Below are 14939 nucleotides of genomic sequence, written 5' to 3'. Positions count from 1 at the left end.
CTCCAGGTGAACTACATATTGTTATGTTATTTGCTTGCGCTTATCCCTCTTCCCCTCATTCCTTTCACTCTCCATCAAAATTTGGACTATAAACTCTTTAGATAGAGATGTATCATTTGCAATAGAATGCTGCCCATAATGACTATGCATCTGGAAATTACACACACCTTCTTTACAGGTAACAGAACACCCCTGACCAACCGTAAATTATGGCAGGCAATAATACATTTATGTTATTATTACTAGGGGGGTGCATTCAGATCTTCCGAGCTGAAAATATACCCCCGAAATTTTGGTAATTGGTATTTTTCCAGTGTATTTCAGCATCCCAAAGATATCTGGGATTTCTTGGGGAAAACAAATAAACAAAAAATCTTGAAAAATTGCGGCTATATTTAGGGTAGATTCAAAAAATAGCTGAGAGGCAGGAGCATGTTTGCTGGGCTTTTTACTGCTCCCTGTGGAGCATCTGTTTGTCAGGCTGTGTTCTGCAGTCTCTTTAAACGTCCCCAATTAAAAGGAATGCAATAGAAAGCCCAGAAAACCAGCTGCTGGTGGAGGAATCTGCTCTGTTTGTCAACTGTTTTTTGCTGCTTTGCCAGCACTTTGGGGGGTTTCTCCGCAGTTCCCCCCCCCCCAGTTTTTTTCTTCTTGGGTCTACTGGACACCCCAAAATCTGGGATTTCTGGGAAAAAACATGGATCCAAATACAATGCCAGTATTGGGATCTGGGATTTTTCAGAAACCCTGAAATTGGGGGAGGGGGGACTCCAATAGACCTGAACAAAAAAAATACTGATTAGAAAAACCTTGCACAGCCCTAGTTATTACCTCTAGTAAACTGAAATCTGATGGATTTAGGTATACTCAACTCTTCAGTGGCAGATCTACCCACCTTCTCCTTCTTCCAGCAGTTGCTGGTCAGTATTGATGATGCAAGGATTTGGGGAACCCATGTGGGTAAAAGGTATGTTATGTGAACAGCTGCAGTGAAGAAGAAGAAGCAGGCATACCATATCATCTGCTGGAAGAACGGATTCAAAAGCTCTAACCATATATCATTCAGAAGGTCATTTTCTCTTAGTTTCAATAGCAGTGTGAAAGAAACCCAATATTCTTTACAGCATAAAGAAACAACACCAGACATCTCTAACAGTAACAGGCTGGTGACTATTTGCATGGAGTCGCAGCAGTCATTAGGGTCGTTTTCGCACTCACCTCCAGCCGGCGCGACCCCCCTCTTCACCGCGCAGGATCTGCGCGGATTTCGCACTAAATGCCGCGGAGCAGCCTTTTGCGCCGGAAACTCCCGGCGCAAAAGCCGCTCAAACGCCAAACTGCTTTTTGGCGATTTACGTTTGAGCGGCTTTTGCGATGGGAGTTTCCGGCGCAAAAGGCTGCTCCGCGGCATTTAGTGCGAAATCCGCGCAGATCCTGCGCAGTGAAGAGGGGGGTCGCGCCGGCTGGAGGTGAGTGTGAAAACGACCTAGGAGATTCCAAAATTGACAGAAGGAGGGAGAAATGACTGAGGACTAAAAAGGAACATAAAGTTACTGGTATTTATTTAAAGGTAAAGGTAGTCCTCCTGTGCAAGCACCAGTCATTTCTGACTCTGGGGTGACGTTGCTTTCACAACGTTTGCCCGGCAGACTTTTTACGGGGTGGTTTGCCACTGCCTTCCCCAGTCATCTATACTTTCCCCCCAGCAAGCTGAGTACTCATTTTACCAACCTCGGAAGGATGGAAGGCTGAGTCAACCTGGAGCCGACTACCTGAACCAGCTTCTGCTGGGATTGAACTCAGGTCGTGAGCAGAGGGCTCCGACTGCAGTACTGCAGCTTTACCCCTCTGTGCCATGGGGCTCTTCACAGGGCATTTATTTAGGGAAGAATAAAATCCTTCTTGCTTTACTTCTGGGTCTAAGAAATATGAAACATCGGTCTACTGCCAAAACAAAAATAATCTGCTTCAAATCAAATAGAAAACGGGTATTGACACTACTGACAATACACATGTGTTTTTTTTACCTTCCTCAGGTGCTGAGCTCTCTGCAGAGCTCTCTTTATCAGAGCTGCCTGATGACGCTGTTTTGTTTGTCTGTTTCTTCATGGCTCCTTTTTTCTCAGCTTTCCCTGCTTTCCCCTTTTTTTTGTTTTTTGCACCTCCAACTGTCCACTGTAAAATAAAAGAAGCAAACAAATATATATCACCATGTGAAAAATTTGGTCATTTTATTGCTTTAAAACTACTGGCAATTTCCGCAACAAGTATATTCAATGTGCAGAAGACTGTTCTTTTAAAAAAGATCTTGCACACTAACACAAAATACTTATATGCAGCTTAGAAACAAAACTACAGGAAATTATTTTTCTTACTTAAATGCCACTTTGACACTTTGCTATTTGAACAAGCATGAAGTATTAAGAACCTCTTAGTAAAACACACAGCATAGAACTAGAGAACTACGCATGGAGCAGAGGTCGTAGAATGGATCTTTGCCTGTTCCCTTCTTCCACTGCAGCCTTCTTCTTCCAGCATATAGTAGCTCCAAAAGAATCTTAACTCCTCTGGGAGTGATATGGGAGCAAGTAGGAGGAGCAATGATTAAGTGGAAATCATCAGAAATCAGCTCACTGGCATTCCCCTATCCCATACTGTGTACACCATTCCGCATTCTGTTTGCAGTTCTGAGAACCCAAACTACAGTATGGAATATTTACTGGTTTTGTTCAACTTTACAACAAGCATGTTTGAGGCTTTTCTTCAGCATCTTAAACTACCACTACACTCCTACCGGTATACTCTAACTCTGAAACAAGTGTATCTCCTGTTTTTGTTTTCCCCCTGCATTTTTCATTCTTGTGCCTTAGAATGGTGATGGATCTGCTAAGTCATAGCTGACTTAAGGCACCCCTGAAGGGTTTTAAAGACTAAAGACATTTAGAGATGGTTTGCCATTGCCTGCCTCTACATAGCAACCCTGAACTTCCTTGGTGGTCTCCTATCCAAGTACTAACCAAGGCTGAGCCTGCTTAGCTTTGGAGATTTGATGAATTTGGGGTAGCCTAAGCCATCTATGTCAGGGTGTGCCTCATAACGCAAGTCAGTATTTGCCTGTTAAATGTAGGGGGTTTTCTTAGCACCTTTGACAGAATTTCTTAATATTTTAAGTTACAAGAAATATAAAGCTTGCCTTTAACAAAAGGAAAAATAATGCCTATACATCCCAAATACTTATATATCTAAAGATCTTCTAAAAATGGAAGTCCTTTTAGACATTATCTTGCAAATTTTTACCTCATCCATTCCTCCTGTCCACAATAATGCCTATCGAAATCCAATAAGTATTTTCTAAATCTAGATCTGCCCATAAATAAAATGCAATACCAATCATTTATAGAGAACAACCCATCGTAATAGCCTCACTGCTAATATAATAACAATTAGCTACCTAGTTTTCTACATTTACCTCATCATCACTATCTGAAGTTTCAGAGTCTGATGATGCTGTTGGCTTGCTAGCAGGTGTTTCCTTTTCCTCAGAGTCACTGCGTTTCCGTTTGGCCAATGACAAGAGCTCCTGATGAAGCAGAATACACAGTTATCTTACAGCAGGCTTTTCTAGTTTTGACTAAGATATAATTACCACAACAGTATTTTAAATAAGAACCCTCTTAAAATACGTTAGTAATGATATAGCACAATGTACAATTTATTCCCTTTTTTAAAAAAAAATCAAAGACACAGAATAAATCTTATATATTTTACTAATTCATACACCACATTTCCACCAACTGGGACCCAAAGTGGCTTATATTACTCTCTTCCCCTCCATTTTATCCTAGCATCCCTGTGAGGTAAATTAGGCTGAGAGAGTGTGACTACTCCATGGTCACCCAGTGAGATTTCATGGCATGAGTGGGGATTTGACCCTGGCCTCCCAAGATATTGGTCCAACACTTCTAATCACTATTTATTTGGATTTTTCAACTGCCCTTCTCTGCCAAGCCGGGCTCAATGTAGCGTACAACACAGACATTAAACAACTAAGAACAGACTAAAACCAGCAACAAACAGAATGCAGGGGGAGATGGCACAAGAAAAGCCATTGACACCACTATCTCTCAGGAGGGGGCAGAGTGGCAATGGAAGTGCCCAGCAGCAACCAGCACGTCCTCAACCGAATGCTTGGCAGAACCATACTGGCTCTCTTTTCTACTTCCATCGTGGCTCTGTGGCTTTTCATCTTGATGAAAGCCTGCAAATATCCAACCTTCTGGAGAATGGATAAAAAGGTTTTGTTTCAGACAGTTTTTATTATCTTCTGTCTCTAACACTGTATTATACATATTTTTTCAATGCTATAAACTGTTTTTCACACATATCAAAGTCAGTATAAAACTGAGTACAATGAACAGCTGGGCTTTTCACAAAAGAAATGTTATAGGTCAGTCAAAAATCCTTACAAATTTTCTCAGTTGGATTCTAAATTTTAAAAACATTCGTTCATATATTCATGTACCATATATCGTCACTGGACTAGATAACTAAAAACATGTAGGCCAGTTGCCAAGTTAGAATTTGTTCATGGGAACACTCCCACACAGTACATAGGAATAGTTTATGCAAGCTAAAGCACATATATATATATCTGCTTCAGAATTCTATATAGACAAGCATCTGATACAAGTAATCATGGAGGAAGTGCTAATGTTTCAGTCACGGAATGCCTTGTAAGAGGAAAAAAAATAAGATCTTAGGGAAAAATAAAATTATTTCAAAATGCCAATGAACTTTCTGTAGGACAGGAACAAAACCCTTTAAAATGTATAGATTTAGCATTTAAAATTACAACAGTGTACTAGGTTAATATGCCATGCTACTTGACTTCATCATGACATCTGAATTGGGACGGCTTCAATAATCACCACTGTGAGGGCAAGCTACGTTTTGCATTAAGTATGGGTACACAAATTCAGAAGTCACGCAGAACTAAACTAACAGGAAAGGGAATAGGTGAATGTATATAGGCAGGGACTACTTATGGTGTGGTCATTATGACCACTAAACCTTAGTGATCAGGCAGGATGTCAGCTAAGCTGTACCTCAGTTGTCTCACTCTCCAATTTGCTAGAGGAGAGGGAGAAATTAACACCTAACAGAAAGTTTAGTAACATTACTGCCTTGAAAGGGGTAGCCAGCTCCCCGCTAAACAGAACTGAACTAATCTAGTCTGTTTCTTCCTGTGTCAGCTTCTATGAACTTTATCATTGCAATTTCCATGAACAGTAGGATCCAGTTTTCCAAACAATAACAGAAGACAGCAACATAAAATTTAAATGACATTGGAGATTCACCCTTACTCAGTTTTTCTCAAGATGTTATTTTTATGGGCTGGAACCTATAGATTCACTTATGGTGGAACTCTCCTTTGGTTCCAGACTTGTCAGAAGAAAGCATCTGTGCTAGTGGAAGGCACCACCATTGTTACCAGAACAGATCCATGGGATTCAGCCCAACTACTGTAGACCAGGGGTAGCCGACAGTAGCTCTCCAGATGTTTTTTGCTAAAACTCCCATCAGTCCCAGCCAGCATGGCCAATGGCTGGGGCTGATGGGAGTTGTAGGCAAAAAACATCTGGAGAGCTACCATTGGCCACCCCTGCTGTAGACAATGATTTAGTTATACGGAAGAGCATCTCATTGACAAAATGAAAGTTCTTGCCTACCTCTGAAAGCCAGGAGGACACGGTTTCATACACTGTCAAGGTAGTGACAGGACAGGAAACAGCAAAAGTGCTGGGGAGTGAACCCTCATGGCCAAGTGTAATAAGTCACCACCAGACCATCTGTCTACCTTTCCAGCTAGGAGACCAAGGGAGAGAGTCCCCAGCCCTACAGGGTATTAAGAGATCAGCCTTGCAAGATAGAGCACTTGAAAGTTGAGTTCAAAAACCATTAATTGGATAGCTTTAGCCAATGCGGGGCAAAGTATTGGTTTTAGACTGAAGCCCCAAAACCCCAATAACTCCACAGAAGTATAATTAATATGATTAAAATAAATGTGCAAAAGGTATACAGATATAACAAAAGTACAAAGCAAGGAAAAAATAATAAAATCTAAATAGCTAACCCTAAAATACTAATACAGGCTTTAGTCCTCTGACCCAGATCTTATGTGACCAGACTGAAGGCACAGAATTGAGGTAAAGTTTCTGAAGGCACAGAATTCAAGTAAGCTTTCAGAGTCCAAAATCCAAGAACAGGTATTCTGGCCATGAAAGGCACAACCTTGTACAACACAAGGCACAACAATGACCAAAAGTATGACCCAAAGGTATAAACAATGAATAATCTCACTTTATGCGAGGCTACCCTCAGCTAGCTTGATTCAGGTGTGTTGCTAAGGCACATCACTATGCATTCTTGCAGCCAGTACATGCCCACAGTTAAGCAAGCATTCAGCTCAATGCCCGGGGTTCCTTGTGCTAATGAGGTGGAATGCAAGTGCAAAACTCCTTCTTGGACTTAGCCATGAAGCGCCCATGATCTCACTTGTACCTGTGCCCATCTCATCCCCTTATCTCTCTTGCTGAAAAAACAAGCCATCATTAATTAAGTTCCCAAAGAGAGGTCTTCTGCAACTTCTACTAGGTCCAGAAGTCTGAACTAAAGATTTTAAAAGCCAAGAAACTACTAAGCAAAGCAAGTTTCTTAACATACATTATTTGTGAAACAACAGTTTCTAGCCCTCTTGCAGAATAAAAGGAACACAAAAGTGGAAAGTTGTGAGGAAACAACGCCCTAAGAAAGACTTACAATTGACAAGGCCACTCTCCATCAAGCCAGCTAAAGATTACCTACTAAACAAAGCAGTCTTCCATGACTTGATGCCATGGAAGATGAATTAGCAATCTACAATGAAAGCAGAACTACTGCTACCCTTCTCTGCAAATGGAGATTAACTCTGGTCAGGTTCTGCCACTGGAGAATAAACAGTGATTTTTGCTGATACTCTCCTCCAATCACTAGCTCCCAATATAACCATTTGTATGCCAGGTGCACAAAACACTGGCTCATATGCAAGGTCATTTTTCTTGGCTATTTCATCAACCTGGACACCCCTCCCCCTCAAAAAAAGTTACAGCACACAAAATTAACAAGCTACGTAGCTTATCTAGTGCTTAGTGATCGTTTAAAGTATTTATAATCTGCACTCTGTTCAAGAAGACAGCTGAGCGCTAATGAATATCAATTCAGATTTCCTGTACTGTAATTCTAACAAGAGTTGCCAAATTGTGAGGTTTTTAACAACAAAACACAAATTAGATTTTCTGAACTTTTTCAAAAAGTTCAGTGATGGATCTAAACTCCTGTATTATTACCTCAGCATCTAAGAAATCACTTGGACTCCCTCAAACAATATGAACATGAAAGAAGCAGGATGAAGTCTACAAAATTCTTGTAAACATGCTTTTATTCCCACATTCATGGTATTTCCACATTCTGCATGGCATGAAAGTGATCAGGCCTGGTAACATCAACTAGCTTCTTCTGAAATCTCCATGATTACCAGGCTGAGTTCCTGAGCTCTGGGGTTCCATAAGAAGCTTACCAGGTGTTCTTCAATAAGATGCCAGGCAAGCTTCTCATGCCCATCTCAACCCTTTATCATGTGAGGCTATAGAGTGCTGCATGCACTCTTAATTCACCCAGGGGGATATCTACGAGTACCTCATGTGAACTGTGCAAGCACATTAGAGTCCCTCTGCTGGTCATCAGCTGGTGAAAAAGTTCTCTGAAAGCAAAAACTTGGAACACTGGACTTTGCAGTGCCTACCTATTCAGTCCACAGCCAACAGTACTAACTTACTGTTAAACGTAGTACCTAAAAGTGAAATGGGAAAGAGTCCTGGAGGGAGAAATTATTTTGCATGAGTGGCAATGGATTTGGAAAACAATACCAAAAATATTGATCTAAATAAAGAAAATGTATTTAAAATTATGTGTGGGTGATATTTAATGCCATGTCAATTACCATGTACATATAAATTTCCAATTTATATATGCTGAAGATGTGCTGCGACAAGAACTAACCAATTTCATACTTTGGTGGAGTTTATAGAGGTGCAGAAATGTTGGACTTCAATACTAAAATTAATTCATGAAATTACAGGTTATAAAGTACCCCAAGATCCAAAAGCAATTTTTGTTGTGCTATCTGAAGGGTATGACTGAAGATACAGATCTTGAAATAGTGTTGGATTTATTAACTAGAAATACACAAGTTTTCTCACTGTTTCAGAATGGCTGTATAAAGTATGGAATACAATCCACTTAATTTGGAAAATGGAGTTAGCCAGAAATGCTTATTGGCACCCTCCTTTTTATTTATTTATTTCCATTTATATCCCGCCCTCCCCGCCGAAGCGGGCTCAGGGCAGCTTACATGCTCATGCGTATGCATGAGTATAAAACATATATTTAAACAACATAGCATCATTTTTTGATGATCATTGCCATCCACCAAAATTAGCTGAGATTGGTGTACCTATTCTGCTTCACACAGATAATGCTGTGATTTTGTCTCAAACCAGTGGCAGACTAAAAAGGGCCTTGCAATCTTTCTCCAATTATTGTCAAGAAAGCTTGGTGATTAACTACCCTAAATCTGAGACCCTTGTTTTCACCAAGACTAGAAAATGGAACCTGCCTCAATTGTCTCTCAACGGTTCCAATATTGAGCAAGTAAAGGCCTTCTCCTATTTGGGGGTTCTGTTCTCAACAGACCTTTCTTGGACCCCTCAGTTTAGAACAGCGCTTAATAAACCAAACCTTACGCAAACACTATAAATAGGTTTTTTCACAACAAGGGAGGGAAGTATATTCCTGGAGAAGTACAACCATTTAATCTGAAAGTGATTCCCATCATTCTTTACGGTTCAACTATTTGGATTAAAGCTATTTCTGATAATATTGACCAATTCTTAAGGAAAATATTGAATAGCCCCTGCTGTGTGTCAAACATTGTATTACAGGCAGAATTTGGACAGATATCCTTGGAAGCAAGAGCATCGCTTTTTGCCTTCAAACTAAGATTAAAACAACTCTTTGCTGAGGATGGTTTGTTAGCTGCTTTAAATCAGGATACCCACAAATCAACTTGGATGAAAGCCCTGGATGAGAAATTGATGAAAGCTAGAATGCAGATTTTTGAGATGAAAAAAAAAAAAGCATTTTCTCTGATCAAAAAGTAAGTCTTTGAAATCAACCATGGTAGTTTGAACATGAGAGTCCATAGAGTATGCTCACCCCTAACATTTGGTCTATCTTACTCAAAATCTTTAAACCCCGCCCCCCCAATATGCACTATTTTACAATCCTGTGTTATTGCAGAGCTTTTCTGCTTGCAAGACTGAACATTATACCTACAATGGTTTTGCAAAGGAGAATTTTGAATAGGCCCTACACTTATAGAATCTGCCCCCTGTGACCTTAACAGGACTGATATATCCTTTCATGCTCTGCTGGAATGCAGATTTTTTGAGTTTATGAGGGGTTACTATATTGAGCCTTTATTCAACCAACTGTCCCCCCCTCCCTGTACTCCAGAAACCCTGGCTCTTTTGCTCCGTGATAAGGATCGTAAGAATACTCTAGCACAGGGGTGGCTAAACTTGCTTAATGCAAGAGTCAGACAGAATAAACAGATGTTTAAGAGCAGCAAGACATGAATGTCAGGGAGGGAGGGAGGGAGGGAGGGAAGGAAGGAAGGAAGGAAGGAAGGAAGGAAGGAAGGAAGGAAGGAAGGAAGGAAGGAAGGAAGGAAGGAAGGAAGGAAGGAAGGAAGGAAGGAAGGAAGGAAGGAAGGAAGGAAGGAAGGAAGGAAGCTTTAACTTTGAATGCATTCTCCAAGTTGCTGGCTGGCTTGGAGAAGTGAGTTAAAGAGACAAGTGCCTTCTCCTAGCTGGTCAATGGGGCATTGGCAGCTTTGAGAGCCACACAACATGTGTGAAACAGTCACATGTGGTTCCCGAGTCACAGTTTGGCCACCCCTGCTCTAGCAATAGCAAAATTTGTCTCAGTCTTTTTAACCCTTGCATAAAAAAAATAAGAAAGTCTTTTGCTGCTCAAGACTGATGAATCAATGAGCTTCTATGGGTACAAAAGGAAAGGAATGGAATATAGCAGAGGTTCCCAAACCACGGATTGTGGACCAGTACTGGTCCATGGCCTGTTTGCAACTGGGCCACCACTCCCTGCTCTCTGACGCCGCCCTCCTGCCCTCGCAGCACCGCAACGTGCCGCTCAGTCCCCGCCCCCAGCACGATGAGGCTCGGCTTGCTGCCACCACCAGGGCCTGTCTCCTCCCTTCCTTTTCCCAGCTTTGCAATGTGCTCTGCCCCCCTCCCTCACCTGTGGAATCAGAGGAGGCTCAGCGGCCCTACCTGATTCCATGTTGTTTGAAAAGTGGACTGGGGAAGAGTTTTGTCCCTCCCTCACTTCCTTCAGCGCGCTCTTCGAATAACTTCCAATCAGGCCAGGCCTGCCAAAGCGGCCCTCGTGGTGTCCCTCTGATCCTGCTGGGGGAGGGGCTGGCGATGGGGCTTGGCTCCACAAGCTGCAGCAGCGGTGCCTTTTCAGGACAGGGCTGGTTCCTGCTGCCACTGGCCTGCCTGGGCTGAGTGAGCTCCGTTTTCCCGGAAGATCAGGTGATTGGGGGGGGGGGGAGCCTTTACACAACCCTGAGCAGCTTCTTCTGGACATAGCCGCCCTGAGCCTGCCTTTGGCGAGGGAGGGCGGGATACAAAAATAAATGTATTATTATTATTATTATTATTGTAATTGACCTGGGGTGGAGAAGGGAGGGAGGAGGCAGCGGGGGGGGGCCAAATTAGGCACAACATGGGGGAGGGGGAGACAAACGCCTAGTTTGCCCCCTGCCTCCTCCTCCCGCCCTTCCCCACCCCAGGTCAATTTCAATGTCCAGAAGGGCACAGGAAGGCAACCCTATTTGCTTTATTTTACACTCCCCCCTTCTCTTTCTGTCAGTCTTTTCTCCTGTCTTCCTTCCTTTTACTAATCTGAGTACAGGAAGGGGGGGGGGGAGAAGCCTGAAATGCCCTGCCCTGCCATGTCATTTCTTTCTTTCTCCCTGTGTTCCTTCCTTCTCTCTTTCTGTCAATCTTTTCCCCTATCTTCCTTCCTTCTTTCTGTCAGTCACTCTTTTCCCGTCTTCCTTCCTTCCTTCCTTCTTTCTTTCTCTTTCTTTCTTTCTTTCTGGAGAGCCAGTTTGGTGTAGTGGTTAAGTGTGCGGACTCTTATCTGGGAGAACCGGGTTTGATTCCCCACTCCTCCACTTGCACCTGCTGGAATGGCCTTGGGTCAGCCATAGCTCTGGCAGAGGTTGTCCTTGAAAGGGCAGCTGCTGTGAGAGCCTTCTCCAGCCCCACCTACCTCACAGGGTGTCTGTTGTGGGGGAGGAAGGTAAAGGAGATTGTGAGCCGCTCTGAGACTCTTCGGAGTGGAGGGCGGGATATAAATCCAATATCATCTTCTTCTTCTTCTTTCTCTCTCTCTCTCTTTCTGTCAGTCAGTCTTTTCTCCTGTCTTTTCTTTCTGTCTGTCTCTCTCTCTGTGTCATTCTTTCCTCCTGTCACTCTCCTTCCTTCCTTCCTGCCTGCCAATTCATGTTTTCCCAGGCTGAGAGCATTTTGTATTTTTAGTTTTCTGCTGTGTGATCCTTGTGCTTTTTCTTTGTTTTATTTTTAAAATTGCATTGCAAAATCCCACTACTCTTCTACCTTTCCAAAACAACATATTGCAAGAGTTTTAAGCATGTTGTACATCATTTCCTGTCTCCTGTCTCCACCCCCAAATTTTAGTGGGCCACAAAGGAGAAGTGTAAAAATAATCGGGCCATGGGGGGGGGGGGGAGTTTAGGAAACCCTGGAAAATCGCATATTTAACAAAACAGATATATTACAAACAATATTTATATAGTATTGACCCTTTTACTGATGAACATCTTCAACCATGGACTTTTAAAATAGCACTTTGAAGCAAGAAGTATGAAGATGGAATTCAACTATGTGAATTTTTTCCACCATTGTGGAGCTGTTTCCTTTTTTAGAATATAGACTGGTATTTGATTCCTTTTAGTTAAACAAAAAAAGCTTCTAAAAAACTCAAAGAAATGTACAGCCCACAAGATACATCCCCCCCCCCCAATTCTATGGCAAGATAAAATCTGAAATGCATCCTACAAATAGAATTCTCAAAAGCCGCCGCAGCAGGAAATGTACTAGAGCAGGGGTGGCCAAACTGCAGTTTGGGAGCCACATCTGGCTCCTGAAGCCCCCACTGCCCTACTGGCCAGCTTGAAGAATGCATTTAAAGTTTAAGTTGTTTTCTTTCTACCTCTACCTCCCTATCTTCCTTCCTGTATTACAGCTCTCAAACATCTGACATTTATTCTATGTGGTTCTTATGTTAAGCAAGTTTGGCCACCCCTGTACTAGAGGCATGAACTTAAGAATTTTAACATAAAGGAACTGATTGATATCATTGTCCCATCATTTCTTCTAACACTGAGATGTTTACAGTTGTATTATATGGTCAACAAACTTTTTGACATTACATGTAGATAGATCCAAGTGAGCAGCCATGTTGGTCTGAAGCAATAGAACAAAGCAGTAGACAAACGGCACCTTTAAGACCAACTAAGTTTTATTCAAAATGTAAGCTTTCATATGCTCTTAAGCAGACTTCATCAGACCATCGTCTGATGAAGTCTGCTTAAGAGCATACTGCTTTGCTCTATTTCTTTCAGCATTACATCAATTTAAACAAAATCTTTGATTGGACAAGTTTGATTAAATTCTTTCAGCATCTAGAATGTAGTAGCCTCAAAAGCTATGTTAAAAATATAGCCATATTTGCAGTAATATGTACACTCTCCCTAGCAAGACTAAGAGTAATTAGCTGTTTGCAGCATGCAACAGCTAACAGTAGAGCAATTACATCACCTCTAACTCCTCTATAATAAGTACAAAGCAACAGCACACGGGATATAGTCTCTATCACTCCTGCACCACAAGGAACGCAGCTGATCCTTGAAATGGCACTCAAGGATTCCTGATGGAAAAACATTACAACATGGTAATGCAAAAACTCTCCTACATTTTGGTATGCTTGAGGTTTTTAAATAGTATGCACATTTTTCAAATACTGAAAAGTACAGATCCAAGGTTAAAGGTGAACAATGTGTAAGTGTCTGATAATCTGTATCACAAATCCTTTGCTTGACTAATTGTCTAGGTCAGCTCCAGAATGTAAAGCAGTAGAACAGGGGACAGAAAATCCAGCGTAATTAATTTCTTGGATTTCATTTGCTCACAAATGCTTCTTTCAGTACCAAAGAGGCAAAGCTTGAGGATGCATGTCTAAGGCAAATACCCAGAAGTTCATGGCTGCAATACTTGCACTTGCTGTTAATGAACACGCCTACCCGAGGCTCATAACTGCCACTGCTACATGTTTAGGGAGTCCCAGAATAGCTCTATATTCTTTCTATGTCTGGATTGCATCCACCAAGCCACCAGTACTCTATAAAGTAGACAAAGCACCAGTTTGGTTTTAGATACATGAACTGCAGCAGGAATGTAACATTCACATTTGACATAATAGAACTAAGCAACTATTTGAGCAGATTATTTGGTGTGCATGCTGGAGATGTGCAGTCCATTTACCAGAATAATTAAATTCAATGCTCAAATACTTATAGGACTGTACTTATAACAGCAGACTATCTATACTTAACTCTGCTATTGTCTTTTTGACACCTTGGGCACATCAGCCTACAATCAAAAAGGCCTGCTATGCCACAACAAGACAAATACCTCTGCAATAAGACAGATGACAAGCAGGCCCATGTATAAATATACTGAGCTCAAAGGCTAGCAAGCAAATATGTAACATAAACAGCTTTGCTTATGCTAATTTAGAATAACCACAATGAATATCCTGCAGGTTGGACAAAAAAATTAAGAACTAAAACATGATTACAAAATATCTACATAAATCATATTATAGAATAAATATAAAGGTCTAAGTATGAAGATATACAATACAAAGGTCCAAGGAAGCTAGTACTCAGTTTTCTTCACTCAGCTCTGCTCCCCCTCCTGTAGCCTATTCTGCCCAATCTTTCCATTTAAAAAAAGTTACTGAGGAATAGCACACAGAGATGGACCACAAGGCAGTTAACTCCACATCGTAACTGCACTTGAATGGACTTTTCCTGACAGGCTACCAAATGTGCTGGGTTTTTGAAGCCTATAGTTCTATTATGCAGTTTCATACTATGCTTCAAATGTGTTGCCTGGCCCTATGAACTTGTCTGCCTCAGCCTAAACAGAAAGGTTAAGCTTTAGGTTCTGCCTTTCCAGTTCCATGTACAATCCACTGCCATGACATCAAAAACTACTTGTTTAAACACATATAACCAAAGATCTTAAGTTCACACACTTAAGGGAAATAAAACAGAAGTTCCATAGCACTTTAAAGACAAACTAAATTATTTCCATTACAATCTTTCATGAGTCAAATGCATACAATTTTCATCCACTAGCCAGATACATCTGTAACAAAAGCTACAAAACAGAAAGGCAGAAGAGGTACAGGGAAGATGTTCCAAAGAGATCTTTTGTTTACACTTTTTAGTATAAATGTTATCTGCATAACAGATGAAAACTTTAAGGTGGAATGTGCTTCGACTCACGAAAGCTTACAACAGAATGCTTCTTGTTAGTCTTTAACAGGCCACTGGACTCCTGTCTTATTTTGCTGCTATATACTAACATATCTGGAATGATCAAAACTAAAAGAGCTCTGCAAAATACCACCAGACACTATTCACGTACATGTATCTTAAGAAC

General features: G+C 41.4%; 1 protein-coding gene and 1 long non-coding RNA gene across 2 annotated transcripts in view; both read right to left on the bottom strand.

Annotated features, from left to right (window-relative positions):
• The window catches only part of LOC132590295 (uncharacterized), a 394082-nt gene that overhangs the window by 278228 nt on the left and 100915 nt on the right, over window positions 1–14939 (bottom strand). The window lies entirely within an intron of this gene.
• RTF1 (RTF1 homolog, Paf1/RNA polymerase II complex component) overlaps window positions 1–14939 on the bottom strand; it is a 70153-nt gene that overhangs the window by 53828 nt on the left and 1386 nt on the right. The window contains exons 2-3 of the mRNA XM_060263312.1: window positions 3470–3580; window positions 2028–2175 (exon numbers count right to left, since the gene is read on the bottom strand). Of these exons, the coding sequence (XP_060119295.1) occupies window positions 2028–2175; window positions 3470–3580 (259 nt within the window). The remainder of the gene's footprint in view (window positions 1–2027; window positions 2176–3469; window positions 3581–14939) is intronic.

Source organism: Heteronotia binoei, chromosome 21 (assembly GCF_032191835.1).
Source record: "Heteronotia binoei isolate CCM8104 ecotype False Entrance Well chromosome 21, APGP_CSIRO_Hbin_v1, whole genome shotgun sequence".
Classification (NCBI taxonomy): domain Eukaryota; kingdom Metazoa; phylum Chordata; class Lepidosauria; order Squamata; family Gekkonidae; genus Heteronotia; species Heteronotia binoei.
Note: the sequence above shows the minus strand (reverse complement) of the source record. Positions and strands in the feature narration are given on the sequence as shown.